This window comes from Bacillus rossius, chromosome 3 (genome assembly GCF_032445375.1).
Source record: "Bacillus rossius redtenbacheri isolate Brsri chromosome 3, Brsri_v3, whole genome shotgun sequence".
NCBI classification, from domain to species: Eukaryota; Metazoa; Arthropoda; class Insecta; order Phasmatodea; family Bacillidae; genus Bacillus; species Bacillus rossius.
The window spans coordinates 97,056,336-97,080,192 of record NC_086332.1 but is presented as its reverse complement, the minus strand read 5'-3'; the positions used below and the strand labels follow the sequence as shown (position 1 = coordinate 97,080,192).

Genomic DNA, 23,857 nt, shown 5'->3' with positions numbered 1-23,857 from the left:
TCAAGCTGATCAAACTTAAACAAAACATGCAGCAACAAGGAGACAATACATTTATTAATATTCTAAACTCTTTAAAGAGGTGGAGAATTTACCTCTGAGCACCTTGCAATACTTTTAGGAAACGTTTCTACAGATGCTACCAATAAATTCTCGATTGAGAAAGCATTAAGATTTTACCCAACTAACAATCAAGTGGACAATCACAATCAAAAAGTACTCCATTATTTTTAGAAAAAAGGGAAAAATATAAAAGCACAAGACCAGATTGTTGTCCCTACATGAAATTTAGGTAAAAATAATGTGGATTCTGTTATACTCGAAGATATCAACAAAACAGGAAGACTTCTTAAGACATTAAGAATTTTCATCAGAGCTAAAGTAATGTTAAGGTCGAATATTGTGAGGAAAGGTCTCGTAAATGGCAATATGGGTACTATATCTGAAATTATTTGGCCACTCTTCCGGCATGATCAAGTGATCAAGTGATCATGATATGGACATTTCAGTCCGTGTTGATTTCAGCACAGATGTTGTACATATAATTAAACCAATAGACATACAAATTTTAGCGAAATACAGCTATGGTACTGCTGAAAGGCGAATGTTGCCATTAATACTGAGTTGGGCATCTACCGTGCATAAAATGCAAGGTTGCACTGTAGATTATGCAGTTGTTTATTTGGGATCGCGTCTCTTTGCTGCCGGACAGGCTTATGCAGCTTTTAGTCGCGTAAAGTCACTGGATAGTCTCCAAGTAGAAGGACATGATTGCTCTAAGATAACAAGAAAAGTTCCATGTAATGTTGACATATTAGCTGAAATGAAAAGGTTACATGAACATTAATGACTAAGATTAAGTTCACTGTAACAAATAAATACTTTAATCACTCATATTTTTGTTTTTAATTTGTTTCAATTACGCATATTCAATATTTTTATTTTATTTTGAGACTAAAAAGAATAAACAAACTCATAGTTTAAGAAAACTAAAAAAAAAAAAAGCTTTTATTGTTGAATGCACTAAAAATTAGATTTAAATTTAAGTTTTTTGTCCAACAGTCAAATAATGCACCACAACTCTGTACAACTAAAAGCGTGGGGTGCTCTCTTCTTTTTTTTATTTTATTAATGAATATATCCTAACATTAATGATAGAGAACATTTAAGATAAATGATATCAAGCATCCCCTGGGTGTAGATCCCAGGTGCCCCTGGAATTAAGAAGCCCCTCACTAAGGGGGGCCTGCCTTCATTTGCAAGACATGACTGTGAAACTTTTTTTTATGTCAAAACTATGACTTACTGAAAACTTTCTGTATATTTTAAAGTTTTCTTCTTATTGCATGCATGTAGGCCAAAATATGGGCAGTGTACAGCATACGGGTACCACATCCTGATATGACGTGTCAGTTAACCCCACGTTCAAAATTCTCTCCTCCCCCCCCCCCCCCCCCCCCCACCCAACTTGCAAATCCTACATTGTTGTTATTAGTTTTTTTATTAATAAAAACTTTTTTTTTTTTTAGTTTTTTTTAAACTATACTTTTGTTCTAGTTTATCATGATTACAAATTTTTTCATGAAACTATAGCTAATCACAGACTCAATATTATGCATACTGCCATGTGTCTGCATTCAGATTTGTAAATGTAAGTGCTGCACCTGTTAGCTAGTGAAATACGGGCTGTCCGAAAATTGCTGGCCATAAATCTAATGGGGGGGCATAGAATACAAAACAAGTGGTTTTTGCTAAGGAATAAGTGTCCATAAATGCAACTGGTGTACAATAGGTGGCACTCTAGTGACCATGAGGCCGTGCGTTCCAGCGCACGTCTCAGACTGCTTGGCGCACATGCAGATTCCCAGTGCCAAACATGCCTCACCTTTACAACAGATGCATGTCACAACCACAACACCGGTGTTACAGTGGCGAAGCATGTTGCGGTGGATCACGCAAATGTTCACAAGCCGCAGTTACGTATGTGTAGTTCTAATTCCACAAATGTCTTGACTGATATTACACAGAGAGGGCTTAAAGTGGCCCCATGTCCTCCAGAAGAGGAGTTGTCGAGATGCTATCCTACAGCACATGTTGAGTGTCTGGGGCATCGTTATGCACCGCTAGAGGCACGTCATCTACCCACTCAGGCAGAATGTATAGAAGAAAGTGGATTTAGGCATTACAGTAAGTTGGGCTTAACAGCACAATAATTAAGTAACATTGTAAACATGCCACAAATAACCATACACTGCAGTGTACACCAGACTGTTGGTTGCCAGTGCCATAATTCCTGGGATTGTGTTATTACTGAATAATAAAATATGCTCACAAGCCTCTTGTGGCCAGTGTTCGCCCACCACTGTCCACACACTTGTCCGCCACTACTCACAAGCTTCTTCGCCTCCCAGATTTCACTGTGGAGCTTCTCACTGAGATATGCAGTCAATTCCAATTTGCACAATACTGTTTACGCATGTAACTTTGCAATGTAGCATTTCCGCTTTCCAAGCATAAGTAATTTTAACAAAATATGCTCCTTCATTTTGGCATTCCCTGCAACCCATTACACTTATGGCCTGCAATTTCTGGAGAAAAAAAAAAAAAACCCTGTAGATAAATGCATGCAAAAAGATTTTCTTGTTTGATTGGTCAAGATTACGAAATAGCACTCGTTTTCCATAGACTCAGTTAGGGCATACATCTACATGTCACAAGTGGACCATGTCTGAGCTACCACATTCTTTGACGCTTGAACAGTTGGTTTTGTTACGTTCTCAAAATACTAGTCGTCCAGCATTTTAATATGCATATGCTGGATTCCAGAATGAAAGGAAAATAATGTTCAATGAAAATCATCCAGTTCCATTAGCAGTTAAAAATCTGCTCTCGATAGTTTTGATGCATAGAAACTGACAGTGATTAACAAATTTAATTTTTTTCTTGCAAATTAAAAAATTACATAACAGATCAATGTGACACTTGTGGTAATTCTTCAGTCTGTAACATTATTTGCTGTGTGAACAGCTTAGTTGATAAACTACATGCTCTGTATCTAAAGTGAGTCACAGAGCCCAGAGCCACTTGACAGCTGTTGTTTACTGCCTAATGAACTGCAGCACAGTCAAAACAATGAGACAGACAACATTTTTGAATGCTGTAGAAATGGGAGGGCATGGGAAGGAGGAGGGAGAAGAAATGCTAATGAAGTTTGTGGCAGGGCCCCTTCTACTTTTTCTAACTGCTGATTTTCACTTTAAAACGGTCGAAAGAGTCACCCGAAAAGCTCTTATAAATACTGTATAAATCTACTAATGTTTCTGCAGTAAAACTAATGGTGCATTTCAAAACACTAGACTGTGGCCCTCTTTCAATATTCTGTGCTTGTATCAACAAAGTTTATCACATTTTACATATCAAAACAAGACCCCATGTTTGTAGCTACCAAACTTACATATTAACAGTGGCTCAGTACAAACAATTACATTAAACCGACTGAATGGCTTTAATTTTGTTCTAGTGCTGAATAGTTTCAAATCTGAATTTTACCTTATGTCATTATGCAATATGGAAGCCCAATTTCACTATGCAATTATTTCACTCTTAATAACATTTTCTTAAACATAAACAATTTTTTACTTTCTAGTTACCGGGCTCGGAAGGTATTAAAAGAAGTTAGCAAAAATCTTGAGGGGGGAAAAATAAGTTAATCATTACAGTACTGTTTTATTTTCTTAGGTGTTTATGATTCTGCCAACTTTAAAGGTAACATAAGATACTTTTATTTAAGAAACCATTATTTTTTTAAGGTTAGTTCCACCCTAAAGCTAAGAACCCACATGTTGTTTGCCTGTATGCATCGTAATTGAATGCTGGGTTATTTTTCTAGAGTAGGTGCTCTTCTGAAAAAATTTAAAATAGAATTCTGAATTTTTTTTTAGTTTCTCTCATTGTGTTTGTTGATTCTGTTAAATGGCATTATGATATATCAAGTATTTTACCATTGTTTCAGATTAGCAAAATTACATACTTCAAGAGCATTTTTCCAAACAAGTAATACTAAAATATAGTACCTTTTTTAAAACTTTTCCTTTCAGAAGAGCAAGTACTCAACAAAATTACTGTTGTGGGTTCCCTGAAATATGATGACTAGAGGTTGTACTTTTACACAAACCCTCCAATACAAGATAAATAATTTTTAACTGAATAAAACCATACAAGCATTAAAATTAACTTCAGTAATTTCAGTACTTAAATTCAGTAATTAACTTCCTTCTTGCATAGTTACACCTGCCTTCTCCAAAAGATCAATATTTTCCATTATTTAGGATAATGTACAGTTATGCCATTTTTATTGGATTATAGTATATGGATATATAATTTTGCTATACTAGCGACAAGCTGTTGAAATATATAATTCAAGTTATATTTTTTTAAGAGAAAACTGTTATCTTTAAGTGAAAATTGACATAAATGTGCAAAATAATTGGAGGAAAAAATACTCCACTTTTAAGCTAAAAATAACACCACTTTGTCTCGTACAATAAACATACAAATGCAGGTCTCTAGAAATAATGTAACACAACCTCTTCTTCAGTATTTTATAATTTAAACATAGATGACTACTTGGAGAAAGCAGCAGTTTTCTAACACATACTGCACAATGTTTGAAATTTTCACAAGGCCAGAAAATAATTTTCAAAATAAATTACAACTCTGGTAAGAAGTTTCTCAAGAGCTGTCAAATTTAAGCTATTGTAAGAATAAACTTGTGAAAGGTTCAGTTATTTAATGAGCACAGGATGAGCTTATTATATATGAAAAGTTCTTTAAAGGGTTTTCTGTCTTTTCAATAAATTACTCAATAAAATACTTGCCAAGCAATGTAATTCACCACAAAAACTGTCACTAACTTACCTACCAATACTAGTATGATTTTAATAAGCATATGAAGCTTGCAGTACTTAGCTCAGTGTATCTCCCCCCCCCCCCCCCCCCAACCCAACAATTCCCCAACACAAAAAAAATTATGAATATACTTTTTTTTATCTTTCATCCAGTCTAAAAAGAAAGAAACAAATTGATTAAAACATTTCTACATTAAATTAAAATTAATATTTGACTGTTTACCACATCATTTCAACAAGATTGTTGAATGAAAATTTATTATTACAAATTTATCTTTTTTACTTATGAAATTATGTAACAGCTGAAGGAAAATTTTTCATGTCCACAATAATTTCAAAAACTTTTCAATTTAAGCTTATTAGAGATCTCTCTTGTAGCAAGGTTTCTAAACCAAAAATATTCATAATTTGCTATGGTTGAATTTTAAATACATATTATTCAAAATAATGAATATTCAATTTTATTTTAGATACACTATAAATACGTACAATCCCATTTTCAATCAATTAATTGGCCAATATATTTAGCTTCTATTAATTTAAACATTGCACAGTTAAAAGCAAAATTAATAATTCTATGATATAAAATTTCTTTGAAAAAATGTTTGTAAGTATAATCATTATATAAAATATTCACTGCTGTTCTGCAAAAGCACATACACATATTTATTATCTCTAACTTTACGAACTATCACTAAATATTATTTAAAAATCGTTGTTCTTACTCTTGCAACTTGAATTTAATACTAATATACAACATTATTTTGATGTTTATATTCAAATTGGATTGTCCACACAGGCATAAAAAAAGTACAATATTTGTACTTTACACATTTTACATCATAGCTGCATAAAAACATTCTTTGGCAAAGTATTCTTGCTATTAAACAGTCAGTAAAACTGGCAAAATGCAATTCCATCATGTACATTCATCAAGCAAGCATGCAGACACTCAGCATACAGCATATTCATGCTGATTAGAATTAATATTATGTGAGCTAAAACTCACTGCTAACACATACAACTACGTGATGTTAAGTGTCATTGTTTATATTTTTAACAGTTTAAGCCACCACAGGCAACTAGTGATTCATATATAAATATACATATATAATAAAGGCACATTCTCACATTTATGTAACAGCCAACATATTACATATTCAAAAAATTGAATATTTTCATAGTCTGACAGACTTTTTCGACAGATTAAATTGCATTAAAAAAAAATTAATAATGTGTCTGCACACTAAACAACTTAAAACAGAAACAATTTGTAAAATGAACTCACATGTAAATTTGATACCAGTGCACAAAACATAAGCATGTTAACAAAATGTGTGTTTTAATTTGGCAGCCATAAAAAAATTAATATTTTGTTTCTTTTTTTTTTTTACATTATTGCTAGAATAAGTTGTGTGTAGAGTCACTTTACATTATAGTCAGTTTAACATTACTTCACTAAATTTTGTCAGAAATTGTGGCCAGAGAAACAGTTTGTACATACAGTACATAAATCCTGCTCTCTGTAAAGTATTTAGGCTGACTACAAATACCTGGTGAACCATTAACATGACTTTTCAGGATGTTTTAATAAAATTATCTTACAGTTTTTCTTCATCACACTGTTATTTTTTTAATGTAATAATCTAAATTAAATACATAATACAATATAAATCTACTAACTGCAGGAACATCCAATTTGCATGTTAGAAAGCTAAAACCATTTTTCAGAGATAATTTTCATATGATTAAAATGTATAGTACTGTTCTAGTATATTTAAAGTGTACCATAAAATAAAGTGGGACATAAAGAAAACTAAATGCAAGTAAAAAAAAAAAAAAAAAAAAAAAAAAAGCTGTTGAAAAATCTAGTTTTTTTTTTTTGACTTCCAACATATTAATGTTCTTTTAGGCAATTTTTCATAACTTTCGTGACATGTAAACACTGGTATTTATTGCATCAGGTGATGAAAAATAGATGATTGTACAATCTTAGTTGGCAACAAGTAGTAGTAGAGCTGTGCCGATACGAATCGACAGAAGCCGATCTTGCCAATATTTAGTTCAATTTGCATTTCTGCCGATTCACGATACACTTGTTAATTTTTGGCCGATAGTATTGAAAAATAAAATTGCCTGTCATTACCTAAAAATTCAACAGTATCCTTTTCACTTTTTGTACTACTACAAACTTTGAACTCACATAATTTCTTAGCTACTCATGCCAGCCGTAAATATCAAACTTAAGCATCTTATGTTTTAATAACTTTTTGAATCTAATACATGGTAAATAAATATATCGCCAGCACAGTCAAGTTAGACTGAACAAAAACTTGCTTTATTTAGAATATGGCTACCATTAAAAACAATGGAAATAACCAACTTGCTGAACTGCAAAGAAATGTTTTCTTGAATCTGAATATTCAATCTGAATCTCAAAGAGTGCCTTGAATCCACCCCCCAAATCCGAACCTACGTTTCAAGAGTCAAAAATAAAAATTTTAACAAACACAAAATGCTTCTTCATAGTACTGGTTTGTTTCTGAGATTGTTACCTTCGTTTTAAATTGGTAATTCCTAAAGACTTTACACTATTTTAACTGTCGCTAACTATACCAACCCACCTATGTCATAATATCACATTATTATATTTATAACTAACTTAAACAATTATTGATAAAATGAAAAATTACTCTAAGTATCATGATGCCATCTTGCAGAATAATTTGTAAACATGCCAAGAAATTAAGAAAAAGTCTTTTTCAAGGTCCCCCCCCCCCCCCTCCACCAACTGTAAAAAAGGCTTTTCTTCAGAATTACTCATTGTTTTTATAAAATAGAAAACAGTTTCGGGTTTCAGGAACTATCTCAAAAAATATACATAAGAACACCATAACTTTCATAAATTCAACCAAAAAATTTAAATAACTTACTTGTTAAATCACTCAAACATGTAGTAGGTACTAACTGAAGCAGTACACCACCTCCATTTTTAGGTATAAACAGGGCAGATCCTAAACAATGTGTACATTTCTAGATGTTTTAATAAATAAAGTAAATGAAACCATGGGTACGGGTCTAAAAGTACGTTAAACACATTGTAACATGTCTTCACATACCATTAACAATTATTTCTTGAAAGAAATATACATAAAACCAAGAATAAATATAAGCATTGCAGCTTTTCCTGTAAACAAAGCCATACTTTCTTTTATTTTACCCACTAAATAACCAACGCTATGAAGATACAAGACGTACAATCACAGCATAAAGAATCATGCTGTGTATCGCGTTTGTGGTGTTTATAAATAAAATTGATGGGCTTTGTAAAATTATTTTTAAGATATATCAAAATACTTTGTTATTGAAATTTGTTTCCTGTGTTAAAATATCTATGACGTTCTGCATGGCAATTTCAGAAACAGCATCTATCAACTCACTTAACAGCTGTGTACCACGCCAAACTTTGTTTTTACAAAAAAAGTTGAGAAAGTTCGGGAATAACTTTAAAAACAGTTAGATTTTTTGTTGTTTACTGCAAATTTCGCGCTTCACCATATTTTTGGGTCCTTTAATGTCAACCTATACATTTATATTTGTTTCATAACTCCTATACATTTATATTCGTTTCATAATTAAGTTTTCCGGATGAGTATTTAATTTACTCAATACATAAATAATAAAAGAATATTTTGGGGAATGGAGTTGGAAAAAGTACAAAAATGAACATTAATAAGCATGATAAATTTCCTATTTTTACTCCAATATTTTTCTTGGAATTTTTTCCCTCAAAGCCTAAATCTTTTTCCTCGAATCCCGAATCTTTCAAATACTAGAGATTCTGTGGGATTTGAGGATTTGACCCGCCCATCCCTAATAATAACCAAATAATATAGGACTTCACATAATGTAAATTACTTTTATGGTTTCCCATGTAAAGCGACCACATGAAACACATTTCCTTATAAATGTTTGGTACCAAACATTTTCGCAGCCGCACACATTAAGATGGTATTGGAATTCCTGGTCTTGAATTGTGAACATGTACAAAGTCTTGCAATATTGCATAATTTAAATTCATTTCTTTAAACATTGTATTTTGTGAATCAAAATATTTCATAGTTACATATTATTAAATAATCTTATTTCATATAATTATATATTAAATAATTACATTTTCTAGCCTCCATTAGTAAACTCATGTTTAAATAAGCAACTAACGGGTCATCAACAAACAAATGAAAACAAAATAAAATATGTTATATACTAATGCATTTGCTTGCATTCTTTTCTTAGAATGATTTATTTTGTGTAATTTAATAAATTTATAAAATTTTATTAACCAAAATGTTTGGAATCGATGAATCGACAGAAGTTGTACTGGCGTATCGGCATACCAGCAAAATTTTGTGAATTGGTACAGCTCTAAGTAATAGTGCACAAAATCAAAACTCACTTCTATGATTTTTAGAAAAATTAAGAGTTATGGTTTTATTATATTTTAATTCATGAGAGCTGGTGGTTTATTGTTACATAGCCCTCAGACCTTTCCTGTTGAAACCATTCAGATACTTATCTTGGCTGCTGATAATATGTGAGGATTTTTTCCCGGTATTAAATTGCAAGTTCCGCAAATTTCTCTTCGCTCTGAAAACTTTCTGTAGTTTCATAATTTACAATCAATTGTCAAACCACTTTATTTCTCTTTTGAATATTTTCTGACATAATGCAGTTATGTACTTTACTAAAGAAAACAATTTAAAAAAACTCTACCTCACGTCAGAATGTGAGCACTCAACAATATCTCAACTGAACAACATTAGCAGTAACCTTATTTTAGGGGTAAGTAGAACAAACAGGTCACGGGTGATTCCAAGCCAGCACAGTAAGTGGAAGTGAGTCTTTCATGGCAACATGACGTGCTGCGCACAGAGGTGTACAGTCTGTTCATGTGAGCATTTACTACGTAAGATTATTTTAACCAAAACAGGTCAATTAATATACATATTGTGTACTTTTAAACATTTAAAATATTATGGGTGCGTTACAATAATAGTGATGTAGTTAACAGTATTTAGCAAGCAGCAATATTTAATGACAGAACAGTTGTGTTCATTTAAAAAGTAACACGGCCAGATAAAAATCACAGTTGAGACGCAAATCAGATGATCTAGTTGGGGATAACCAGGGTTCTACTGTACACAGTGTTTACATGAAATCTCTGCATTTGACTAATTGCACCTAGATGAATGCACAAGGCACATCACTTTAAAAGCATTTTGTAACGATCCTGAGTGTTGTTTTAATAGCTATTCTGCTATCATCTAGCAGCGAATTACTGCACTGAGCAGTTATAGTTCTCCTCAGCAGATGATGATGCTTAAGTGCACACCTCTGCTAAATAAATATGTTTCCACAGAAGTTTTGGATTTTTTTTTAGTTCCAGCACATTCCAGTTACACTGCATAACTTTTTTTTAAAAAATAAATTATCAATAGAAATAAACACACACACTAGGGCCAGAACCACACTGTCTGAACAGAAACAATGAGAGGCACATAGTGTGTGTGACAACAGTTATAGAAGGATAATAACTATGCACTGCCTCCTACAGAACTGTCAGACCTGAGTGAATTACAAGACACAGACCTAATTTTCCCAGTTTCAGATGAACACGAAACTTAAAGAGTTACTTTAATTTCTTCATTCTATTCCATATGTGCTGAAAGAACTTATATTTTGAGTCTACCTAAACTTATGAAAAAAAAAAAAAAAAAAACAGAATTATTAATCTTATTAATTACTTAAATTAATAAAAACACATATTAAACCATTGGATATTGTAATATTGAAGATATTAAAGTTCTTAATGCAATGTAAGCAGCATTACGAAGTTACTTTTTGATGTTATCTACGTTGTAAAAGCAAATGTGCCGTTTATCATATTATTTGGGCACAAATTTTGAATTTTAAAATTAATTTTAAATTTTTAAAGAAGGAAAACAAATAATAAATTGGCATTTTTAATTTTCATTTAATTTTGTTTACATTACTCTACACTCCGACGTAATCTTGTGCAACCCAGTGCACCTGCGCTTGTTCGCAGGCTTCAATTACTGTTTGCTGACGATTTGTGATCGCAGCATCTCAACCGCGGCTTGAATCACGTTTTCCCCCTGTAACAGTATAACTTTTTGTGCAGTTATATAAATCAAACCAGCAGCCTTGTTATTTCATTATTATTCATCCTCGATCCACATAGCCTCCTAGAGTTCCTAGTAGGTTATAAGTAAATTCCTTTGTACGACGTCTGGGCACCTCTGTGGTAATTGTTTTTGTTGTGTTGTTTTATGGGCCGACGTTTCCAAGCCCTTATTTTTTATTATTCATTTTTGAGTGTTTACCTGCAGCCCAGCGTACGTTACAAAAAGTATCTCAAAGAGAGCTAAGAGGACACACACACACACATTAAACAACGGAATATTGTAAACAACTGGATATTGGAGTAAAGTGGAGTGCCCAGTGTCTTTAGTTGTGTTATCATAAATTCCCGCTGTCCGTATATAATCTGAGATAAAAAAACAAATACTACACAGTGAAGTTTTTATTTCAGCAGTCTGCACAACTCTTGACACAATTAACATTACAAATTCTGATACACCAATCCCTCACCTAACACAACTAATGCAATCCTAAAAATTTTTGTGTTATCCGAAATCGTGTATTCTGAAGCACTGGTCTCCATAAATAGCAAGGCTAATTTACTTAATATGCTCTAAAATGTGTAGGGAAATATGCTTTACGTAATATAAATACGTAGAATAATACTCAACGATAAATATGTCACACCATTTATCTTTATAAGCCAACAATCGAATACTTTGTATGGCCAATGGGAGATAGTTATGATCAGTCAGCTGGTTGGCTTGTTTGCCAGAAGAATACATTTACATTTTCAAGTTATTCGGAACAGTCAAGAGACTTGGAAAGGAAGTACCTGTTTTTGACTGGAAAACTTCTGTGCAAATTGTACTCAAGCCTACAGCACAGTGGCACTTTCGGTTATCATGTGCAAGAGGATAATTCTAACAAGAATTAAAAATGGTGTCCGTGTTAGAGGCGAAATCAACTATGAAGTAGATTGTGAAACTGTTTCATCTATCATCAGAAGGGGCATGGCTGTGGCCAATATTAATCCAGAACCATTGTTACACTCAGTTCCTGTAAAAAAAGCAAAACTGAAAGATGTCAATAATCTTCTTTCTAAACATTTTGGTAAGAACTGGCAAGACTTGGAAGATCTAGAATACTACCGAAATGTTCTTGATGCTCAAGAATAAGTCGAGCATACAGATGGAAACGCAATCGAAGAGTGCACCAATGTGGATGAAGCAGATGATCCAGTGGTGTAGACTTTTATTCTTTCCAGAAGAAACATTTCCGCTTTATGTGTAACATTATGTACATAGTGCTAAAGTTTGTAAAGTTTACAAAAAAAGCTCAACTACCCCATTACGTGTTTTAATACCAAAACTGTCGTTTTATGCTAGTTTGCTGCAAAACTGTCCTTTTCCATATTACAATCTCGAATAAATCAGGGCGGTTCATCTGGATTTTTAAAATATTTCATTAGTCAACTAATATTATTGCACTCTTTCTCCAGAAAAATTAAGCTGCATAGAATATGTAAATTACTTAAGTTATGAGTTTTTCCTATTTCCTGAAATATCACTTCTGGTGGATAAGGATAGTTTTGCAACTCACCTGCTCATTTGTACTTATCATATTTCTATATGCATGTGTGTGCCCTATGTGTTCTCTACGCATTGATTAATTACATTTTATTTTATTTTTCTACTGTGTGGGCACAATTTGATTGAATAATCCAAGAAAATAACTTTTTCTTTTAATTTTTATAATTAGTGGAAGTAAAACAGTTGTCAAAAACCAGACTGCATAGTTATCATCTAATTAAAATGTGCTAGAATTTATCTGTTTCTCCAATATGTTTCAATTACTGTTAGTTCTTGAATACATTTTGGTTACACTGGTAAATCATTACTCAATAACATTAGAACCAAATTAAAACTCACCAAACTAACATTTAAAGGCCTGCCTACCTGGGCACACACAATTTAAAAACAAGATATGCGAGTCGTGTCTGTTTACGAAAAGTACTTACGAATATGCTGAGGGCAGATGAGATGAGTAGTTCTGTTTCCAAATTTTGTTTTTGAACTGTATTTTTAGAAGAGTGAAAATGTCTAAAACGCATGTTTTGGGAATAATATTTTTAGGCATGGAACATCCTGCACAAATTCTTGAAAGTACTAGAAGGTCTTGTATTACACATTTATCTTCATTTCTCTGCCATCTAATAATATGGTCACCCTATGTATGAGAAGACTTTGTGCCAGTTAGAGTCTTGCGCTTAGAGACAATACTGTGCTAGAAGCACCAGTGATTTTAATTATAAATGCTAACAATATTTGTTCTTATATAATTTGACTATAATTTATTGTGTTGCATTTTGGAATCCCTCTATCTTCCACCTCCCCTCACACAAATTTGTTCACATGCAATTCTTCTTAACCACCAATGGCAAAGCGAATGTTATTGAGTTAGTTACAGCAAGGATAGCCCCTGGTCACTTTTTTTAACATATGCATTAGCATTAATAAATACAACATGATACTTTGCTAGATACTATAATTTACACTGCTAAGAGTAGAGGACAGTATTAATTAATAATTCTTTTATAAATGAAAACCAATATTAAGTAAAAGGATCATTAAAAGTACTTTAACTTTGGTCACAGTTATGCTCCCCTGTCAAGACAGCGCAAAGCCCGCCTGGGTCCCAGCCTTTTAGCCACTCCTTAACATAAACCTATGAAACTTAACATGAATATTTTATGACAAACTAGAACAGCACACATGGAATAGAAAAGAAACCGTGAATATCTGAAAGTAACGGAATTTTTTTATATTAACCAGTTTGTTAGAAACATGTTTTTTTTTTCTTCTTTCATACTAATACATGTCACTACTCACCCTTTCTGTATTTAAGAATCCTGCCAGATAATCACAACTATTTAATCCAGGAAATCTGTGATGAGTAGAAACAACTATGGAACAAAAGTAGTTGTATTAAGAATTTGAACAGTTAGAAAAAAGAAATAATAAAAATACTGTTGGAGACAAGCTGCAAAATACTGATATGTTTATAGAATGAACTAATAGCTGGCGATACGGGAGCGCAGTACAGTCACTGCTTGTCAATAGTCTGGAAGAACCACTCCGTGAAGCGACGCAGCTGCTGGGCAGCGGTGTGGCTCTCCTCTTGCAGGCGACGGTTCTCATCGCGCAACCGCCGCACCTCATCCTCCAGGGACTGCCGCAGTCGTGTCTCCTGAGCCACGCGGCACTCCAGGCTGGCCAGGTGAGTGTGCAGCTCCGTCACACGCCGCCCTCTGGAACGCAGCCACCACACCATTAACACCCTTTCTTTCTAGCAACACTCTCTCTCCCCTAGTTTGGTGTTGCTTGCCAGCACCTAGAGTACTGCAACCTTGCAGATCCAAGGGGACACTATGGGATAAAGATGAGTGAAGGATGGAGACATAGCTACCAGGCTACGCTTACACTTGCCCTCTATCACAGGCCTGACCAGGCAAGTAACAAATGACTCAAACGTAGAAATTAGCAGTCAGTACTCTGCCAAAAGTCATTACACATTTCACTTGTAGGTTGCAAGTAACAAAAGAATCCAGCGTACAAATTAGCAGTCAGTACTCTGCCATAAGTTTTTACAAATTTCACTTGTAGTTTTTTTGATCACCAGATAAATTTAGTTTCACTGTTGGAAATTAATTATCTTAAAGTCCCAATTAACACTCTTTATCAACTATCACTGCCTGATCAACCACAGAGGTACGAATAAGAAATGCAAGAAAAAGTTGCAAACGATAAAGAACTGTAAAAAAAAATCAAGTTTTATCTCCCACTGCTAAAATGAAACTTCTTATTAGATGCACAGCAAGACAGCTCCGACACAGAAGAAGAAGAAATAGTGCATGGAGTCCCTCCATGCGGAAGAAGTGAAACTTCGTAATGTGGAAATGAAAATAGGAAGGGGTAGAAATTGATTTTTAGTGAAATCATATTGTATAAAATCAAACTAAAAAAACAAGTAAATGAAATAATGAATATTATAAATTAAAATAGAACAATAAAATAGAACAACAAGTACATATTTCAGGTAATTTCACGATGTTCACACTGTTTACTTTGCTGCATAGCAAGAATACCACGCGCATGTGCTTGGAATATTGAACGCTACTCGCTAACGCTCGCGCTGGCCTGTAACAGGTATACTACGCGCATGCGTTCGAGTGCCACGCATTCACTCTCGCTCTGTCTCTTTCTATTCCCCCTCCCCAGGAGCGTTGAACGTTTAACGCAACAGTGCTTTCATACCCCCTCCATGGTAGCGTTAAACGTTTAACGCAACCTTGTTGGAAGTCGCATTAGAAGTTTCACTTCAAAAACACACACATTAGCTGGCCTCATCCTACTTGCATTTTACCCTTAGAATGTCCTAAGTTGTTATAGTAAGAAATTTGTGCTTTAGACTCATGGTAAGAGAGGTGAGTAGTGATACGTAAAGGTTGCATAGCATGCCCTCAATAGTGGGACCTCAAGTATTATCCTTACCAAGAAGGAGATAGGAAGAACAGATAGTAAAAGGAGTGCAGGAGAGAGGAGAAGACTGGATGAGGAATAGTGAAGTGACAGGGTAAGATGGAGGCATTTTACTTATTGATCCAGCTACAGGCTGGAAGCAGTTTATGAAGATGATGATGAAGATGATGATAATGATTATGCTTCAACACATTAACTTGCAGGAAACTGCCCATGTCCAAAGATAGAACCTGAAATCAAGAAATTCCCCAGTTACACATACTTTTTCAAACCCTTTAATTGGACTACAGAAGGAATATTTCCAGGTACTACTGATGGAATGACTTCATTTTATTTGAATGAAGTTGATGGTCACCACACCAACCACAACTGATAGAACCTAGAAACTAGAATCTATACAACACTTAAAAAAGCATTGGGTTTTTTATTCAAGCAACTACTAGTACCCTCACAGCCTCTCTGAATAACAGCTGGCCAGTTATAGCTACCTACTGTATATCCCGTGGAGAAGATACCCCTCAAACCACTGTCTAGAGTACAAGTGTAGTTAAGCTAAAGATCATACACAAACATGCCCAAAGGTAGAAAGAGTACAGAAACTGTAAGCTGGACTTGAAAGAATACAAAGCCTTGTTAATGCTGCATAAAAAATGGTAAATACAAGAGAATTGACAATTGCTGACATGCTCAGTAAAGTTCATAACAATTTCAAATATCAGCAGCAAAAAATCAAAAGTTTCTAATGTTTTTTAAATTTTTTTAATATATAAATATTGCACAGTCATCTCTAGATGTAAATACAAATGACTGTTTTAGACTACTTTAAAAATGTTAATATATTTTGCACATTCCCAAAAAACCTTTACTAGAGCATACATAATTTTTATTAAAGATTGCATTACTAGTTGAAAACAAAGTTCTATGATGCACTTCCCTTGGTACCTCAAAGTCATTGCTGGCCAGAAACAATTTGGCACAACAAACCTTGAACATGTCATGTATGTGACTACGGACAGACGTCAATTCCCTCATCCCTCTCTATCTCTTCATGGCTGTGGTCCCGGCCGCCCATCTCTATTTGCACCCGGGTGTGGGCAGCTGCACTGTTACCATCCCAATACACCTCCGGCTCAATGCTGCTGCATGACCTTGGACCATCGCGACTCACTTGGGGAGGGAGACCGTGCTTCTTCCCCTCCCTTCCCCGCCTACTCAATCAGCGTTGTGCTAATTATCTCTCATACCGGCCAGATATGCCATAAAACAGTGCATGGCAGATGTGATTGCATTCCTGACTCCGGATCTAATACTGTGCGCATCACTGAGTCGAGCGCCCTACTTGGATTGTTCTAGGGGTGTGTGCGCTCCTATATTTTGTGTGATTGTACATAGTGAACACAAACAGGCAGTGAACATCAGCAATCAGTCGTGTCCTGCAGGTAGCAAATGCAGTGGTCAAGCTGAGTGAAGCAGTTTTGATTTGTTGGGAATATATCAAATATCTACTCGTGAACAATCTGGCAGAAATTGTTAGTGTTTTGTCAACCGGCCCTGTGGAGATTGAGCAATGGTGGGAGCTTCACTTGAAACGAGACATGCGTGTACTCGTTATGGGCATATTGCAGCCTGGACTGACTGGATAGTAAGCCTTAACAAGAGAAGTGACAGCGAGCTACAGGGGTAGCAACGTGGAGTACGAGTGGTCCAAGTCCAATGAGCTGCTGGTGAAGGGAGTGGCCCCTGTCTCATGGCGCTAGCGGGCACAGGGTGCACTCATTCACTGCATCGTGGGGCAGCGCTGGCTGCACGCGGCTTAGGGAGCCTGCAAGCTGTCCTCCAACAATCCATTTTCCCACTGTGGAAACATACACTCTACAAGATGATACATCTTCAAGACAGACTGGCTGGGTTGACTTATCTGGCAAAGTTCTAAGCAGTTGAGCGCAATCTTGGAGCTTTGAACTTGTGGCATTGCAGGCAACTGCTCTTCCCAATTTTACAGAGTGTGGTTTTTTTTATTACATAATCCAGTTAAGGTAGTAATCAGCCAGTTATAAGGTTAATCTCGTGTTGTATTTGTAATTTATTGACATGAATATTTCTGTAATAGTTTCTGATATTAAATTATTTTCAGCCTTTTAAATAGGTTTTTACCGATTTTCACAAGATCGAATGTATTGAGTAAGTGTGAGTTGCAGTATTTTATTATTTTTAAAGTAATTTTTATAATTATAATTATTTGTGTGTATTTCGTAGTGTGTTTGCGACATTCCAGAACACGAGTATTATTTCGGTAAAAGAAAGGACGAGAGACATGTGTGCGACACAACAGCACCAAGACCTTCTGGCACTTCTGCATATATTCTTAAAATGGGAAATCAGCAGGTGTTAGCTCCCCCAGAAGGCGGTAATCTTATCAGGGCTTTGCTCCAGCCAATCAAAAAGGAACTTTGAAATTGTATGAAAAACTTTGATGCAAGGATAATGCAATTTGTGCACTGATATGTCCGTGTACATGAGAGATGTGTTGTGATTGGTCGATGATGTCACGTGGCTGCCTCTTCCCTGCATAGCTTCAAGCTGTTCCCATCATCTCGCCAGTCAACTTTCAGCGGTAACCAGGAGCAGTTGCTTGTAGTCGGAGACTCGCAAATCTTATAAAATATGTGTTAAGAGACAAGTCAACGTTCGTGGTCCAAGCCCAGCCACCATGTAACCTTCTTTCTGTAAAACATTTTGAAATTTCTTGACCACCAGCATCAGCATTAAGGGCTTTGGAGCAGCCTTGCCATGCCTCAGCTGTCACCCCGAGAAATGTTTTCTTTTCAAGGCAGTATGGCCAAAAAACCTAACATTTTCACCGTAAGGGTTGCCCTTGAATATGGATTGCACCCTATATCTGTCTTCAGTAGAATAAAGTGAAGTCATATGGTTCGTGTCTCAGTTTATTGCCATGTAAGAAATACGGCACTGGTTCTTTGTCTCTTCCTGTCTATTGTATTTTTTTTTTACCCATCTCCTTCCCAAAGAGAGAAAAGATTGCACGCTGCTCAATTTATTTGTCATTTCTTTCTTAAAAAACAAGAATGCTGAGAGAGGGTGGGAGAACCATAAACACTGCATGGCCATCTGCTTTGCAAACACACGCACAAGCACGCATATGAACACATACACACAGATGCCCATGCCCGTACGCATGCACGCGCACACACACACACACAACACACACTAACTCTTGTGCCGCCGATTAGTATTATTTTTGGCACAATTCTAAATTTGAATTTTTGAAAAATTCCGTCTCCAGTCATTTTATTTTCTTGCTGCAAACACTTAAACTTGTTCCTCCTCCTGTACACACCAGTTTCTCTTTGTTAGACCTATCTCCCCAATACTTCCCAGCATATAATTTTGCCTACCATTTAATGACCCAGCATTGGCTATCGTTTTATCCCCGCCTTTGTGCACGTACGTTGCCTGAAATTCGCCTCCGAGCCGTGACAATAACTGTGCTATGTCCTGCAAGCTATCATGGCAGGCTGTTTCTAAGACCTCGCCTGAAGTGAGCACTCCATGGCATGATCTCGAGTCATTTTCACCAATGTCCAGTCACGCCTCCGGGCTCAGTAGAGCCTCGTTCCCACTATCATCGCAGTTTCCACCCCCTCCCCTTCTCCAAGTTTTCCTGGGAACACTGCCCAGAGCACTGACCGGCCACTAACCCCGGCCAGGGTCGGCCTGCCTCAAGGTCTCGACAATAGTCTTGGAAAGTACATGCCATGCTTATGCCCCCTACAGCAGTGTTGCAAATTACTTCCCCCGGCATAGGCGTGCGCACGGTAGGTGCCACAGGTGCCTTGGCACCACCATTAGGGTTAACGTTATTTTGTTTTTTACAAGCAGAAATAATACATACTTACAAAAAACCGTATTATTTCCAACAAAAAAATATGTTTTCCAATCGTGTCGAGTTACAGATATGTGCTCATAACACTATCAGTATATCAATTATCAATCGAACCAACTATACACACGGAAACAAGCCAGGTGCAATTACTTGTGTTGTACACGCGGGCCGCGGCTACGAAATTTCTGAAATGTAAATACTTCTCCTAGTTCTCCTCGAATTACATAGAATGCGCGCTCGGTGTCCACGGTTCACTCCACTCGGCAGGCGCACGGAATAATAGCCGCCGTCCGCCAGGTAGCACTACTGTGTAGTGTTTACTCTTACTGTTTACTCATCAGTTTACTGTTCTAATTAGTACATGAGTACACGAGTACAGCCTGTGTTTGTTACGTGGATCACTCATTAATTAATTATCATTTTATTTTCACTAGTTGACAGTTGTTATGGTTCGTTAATTGCTGTATATATCTGTCTGTATGATGTATAAATGGGTGATTAAAATTAAAAAGCCGGATCCCGAAAAGGATTACTCGATGACTTATATGCAGTCGCCCACAAAACATTTTTGTTGTATTCCAAAAGTTAAAACTTTTGCCCACTCTTATTTGTGTATTTTTATTATTTCAATATTTTACATATTTGAGGTATGTTACAAAAACTCCCTTGATTTGTTGATTTTAAAATTTAACATTTGAGAATGTATTTACTAGCATTTATTTGGCGTCTTCAGAAAACATGTAAGTACGGTTTTTCAAAGCCACCAGCATGAATTCCGTGCAAACAATTTGTGCAATTTACTTTATGGCTCAACAAAGCTAAAAACTGTAAATAGTTTAGTAGCTTTCCTGGCGATTAATACGTTAAAAGCCATAATTTGTCATAAAAAATGTTAAATTTTTTACATCTGTGGATTTAATGTTTTTGTTCGGAAACACCTTAAATAGCAACATTTTGCGCTTTCAAATCCAAATTTTTCCGGGGGAGGACCCCCGGACCGCCCGCTTTAGGCTCGGGTCCATGAATGATAGGGCTGTTGTGTAATCTGCAACCACCACTACTGAAGTCCTGCGCACGCCTATGTCCCCCGGGGTGTTTGAACGCCCGCTGAACGCCTGCCCCCTGGCGTTTCCCGCAGCAACCAGTACCCCGTAGTTCCTTCCCAGGCCACTACAGCACAGGCCTAGTCCTGTCCATAAGCACAATGCTTTAGCAGTTGCCTCATGTGAGTCGACCTATACTTGGTTCAGACACATCTCAGTAGGTCGTGCTGACATCAGCCAGTATCACCAACTTCAAGATATCAAAGTCAGTATTTTTCGACAAGCCCCTCGGTAATCTTCGAAACCTTTCGGTTTAGAAGCCGAAGTCCCCCCCCCCCCCCCCCCTATTATTTTGATTGACGTCATCTTTTAATTATGAGTCGCTGCCACCCCAAACTTACTTCGCGCCGCGACTTCAGACTGACCACATCGCATCATCGGCATCAAGACTTCACTCCGGTCGTTGTTTAAAGATGTAATCAGCTAGGCAAGGGATGTGATCCCTACAACTTTAATAATTGTAATTAGTAATTAGTCAGTCTGCATACCTCGTAGAAGTAGTGATGCTTCGTTAATCATACTTTATTATATTTTCTATTCTTTTGAATCATGGAAACGTCCGCGACAACTGCGGGTTCGCAAGCTCTGCACCCGGGTTGATCCTGGAAGCCATCTCCCTGTATGGTGAGTTTTGACAACCTTAATTGCCCGACCATCATCGTGGTTAGAAGGCATTTGTTGCCTATTTTGCCAACTGTCTGTGAACCAGTCCTGAACATGTGTGTATCAGATCTGTTCACAGACAGAGTACAAGGACCAGACAGGTTCCAAGGGCCGGATGAGATTCCAAGGACCAGATGAGGTTCCAAGGGCCGGATGACTAGGGCCTTCTGACGTCCAGTTAGCAGTTCCACTTCGCCCAGCAATCGTCACACCGCCAGCCCTTCAGTTTTTTATATCTTCGGAATAGTATTGAATCACGATGTTGAAAAAATCTGATCACCATAAATTTTTTTTCAGGACTTTATTCACTCAAGTGTGCTTATTGTGAAAGGAACTTAACCTATTTATTGTTGAGAATTTTATTTAAATTGTGTTAATGATCAATGAAATTGCCTAACAAGGGCCAGCCCATGCTTTTAATAATGTAATTTTAAATCAATGTCAATGTATTATCATTATATACATGTCAATCAATTTATCTAATTTTATAATATTATGAAAGTAATCAAATGTTAAATAAAAATTGAGGTACTTATACCTGGACGAAATCTTTATTTTGCCTTTTAAACTAAAAGATCCACTAGGTACCCCAGTCATCAAGAGAGAGGGAAGTGTAACAAAATAATAACATAACTTGGGTTTACTCTGTTATGACTGAGGAGTGTAACGCTCTCATTCTCTGGCTGGTTTATTTTTAGATTTTCTCCTCTTGCCGAGCACCAGCACAGCGGCAGACAGCTACGTCACTTACCTATTACCGGCGATGGCCGGGTAACTGTCTTGGTGCAGTTCATGATGTTTTAAATGCACTGCTGAGATATTTGAATTAAACTATTTATACTTACTCGTAACATAATTATTAAAAATCAATACAGGCTAGTTATTCACAGGGGCGTAGCCAGGGGGGGGGTTTTAGGGGTTCAAACCCCCCCCTTAGCACCAAATCTTTAGTTAATTTCTTATTCATCACTCAAACAAATTTCATATTAAAATTAATAAAATTTTTACCATTACAATATTTAAATTTAAGTACCGAAAACTGCTAAAATATCACTATTTTACACCTTAAAATCCAAATTTTCCCGGGGGAGGACCCCCGGACCCCTGGCTTTAATACAGGGGGGGGGGGGGGAGACATGCTTCTTAACACCCCCCATACACAAATCCTGGTTACGCCACTGGTTATTCACACACATATTCAACCACACAGTTAAATGTAAATTTTTTTTTACTTAAAATGAAAAATTTGCAGTCATAGTACATGTTATTAAACAAAAAATCAGCCCTGGTCCTCTAAGGGCCTATGGCCACCTTTGGATCCATTCCCCACCAAATTATCAACGATTCGTGAGTGAAAACAAGCTTAAAAGTGTCAGCTTACGGACAGATAGGAAGATGTGAACTTAAGTAACAGGAACTTTTATATATATATATATATATATATATATATAAAAGTTCCTGTTACTTAAGTTCACATCTTCCTATCTGTCCGTAAGCTGACACTTTTAAGCTTGTTTTCACTCACGAATCGTTGATAATTTGGTGGGGAATGGATCCAAAGGTGGCCATAGGCCCTTAGAGGACCAGGGCGGTAGTCCCTAGACCATCGCAGGAAGCAGCGCTGGGAAGACTCCCAAGAAAAACTACCAGAGCTCCGGGCCTGGCTCTAGGAGTGTATCTTGAAACCGTTTCTTGGACCGACTGATCCTTGGGGTTAGTTACCCGGACTTGGGCTCTTGGATAAGTATCTTGGACCCTGCCTGCATAAGAAATCCATTCTTGCGAATAAGACCTGTTTGCAGACAGTCCCGATAAACATTGGCCCAAAAGGCCGGAAGAGGGGGTGAAGGGGGAATTTAGGGAAGTAGAAAAAAAAAAACTCACCAAAGCAGGGTGGATGATGTCGTGACTCCGGAAGGTGTCGCGTCTTGGCTGGCCGAATCGCGACGCAGTAGATATAGAATAATTTTATAATTTATCATAATTTAAATAAAAGAAGAAGTACTGAAAATATAACACTAATTTTTACTACTGGCTAGCGATATTATACTATCTAATCTAGGGATCTCATCCCTTGTAGCATGTTGACTACATAATGCGACTATCTCTGCCGGAACCCGCGTCGACGATTACCGTATACCAGCCAGAAAGAGGTCGCGCGCTGATGTGCCGGGGCGCGCGGAAAGTTTCTTAATTAAAAACAGGGTTCAGCCCTGGAACAAAGGTTGGGGGGGCGGGGGTGTACCGAAGGTACCCGAAGATGCCCGAAGGGGCGGGGCGAGAACAAAACACAACCCGAGTGGTTAACTCTAAGTTCGCGCGACCACTGCGCTATCTAGAGAGCAACTCCGAAAACAACCGCCTATCGACTCTATCCAGGTCGAGATGGTGAAGCCTGTGTCCTTATGCTGTAGCCAGTGCTGCGCTCTGGCGGCCTAACTGCGAGGGGGAATGGAAGTACTCATCTCAAGCGCCCAGGGAGCGCTGGTGGCCCTTTTCTGTCAGCCATGGGGTGGTTAGTTCTACAGGAGCTCGTCAGATGTCGTGGATGTCTCCAAATCGCACCGCAGCTCTGGAGGC

General features: G+C 36.7%; 1 protein-coding gene across 1 annotated transcript in view; it reads right to left on the bottom strand.

Moving 5' to 3' along the window:
* Nucleotides 1-6,275: 6,275 nt before the first annotated feature.
* The window catches only part of LOC134531059 (signal-induced proliferation-associated 1-like protein 2), a 277,119-nt gene continuing 259,537 nt past the window's right edge, over nt 6,276-23,857 (bottom strand). Inside the window, exon 21 of the mRNA XM_063366574.1 lies at nt 6,276-14,376. Within this exon, the coding sequence (XP_063222644.1) occupies nt 14,172-14,376 (205 nt within the window). The 3' untranslated portion in view covers nt 6,276-14,171. The remainder of the gene's footprint in view (nt 14,377-23,857) is intronic.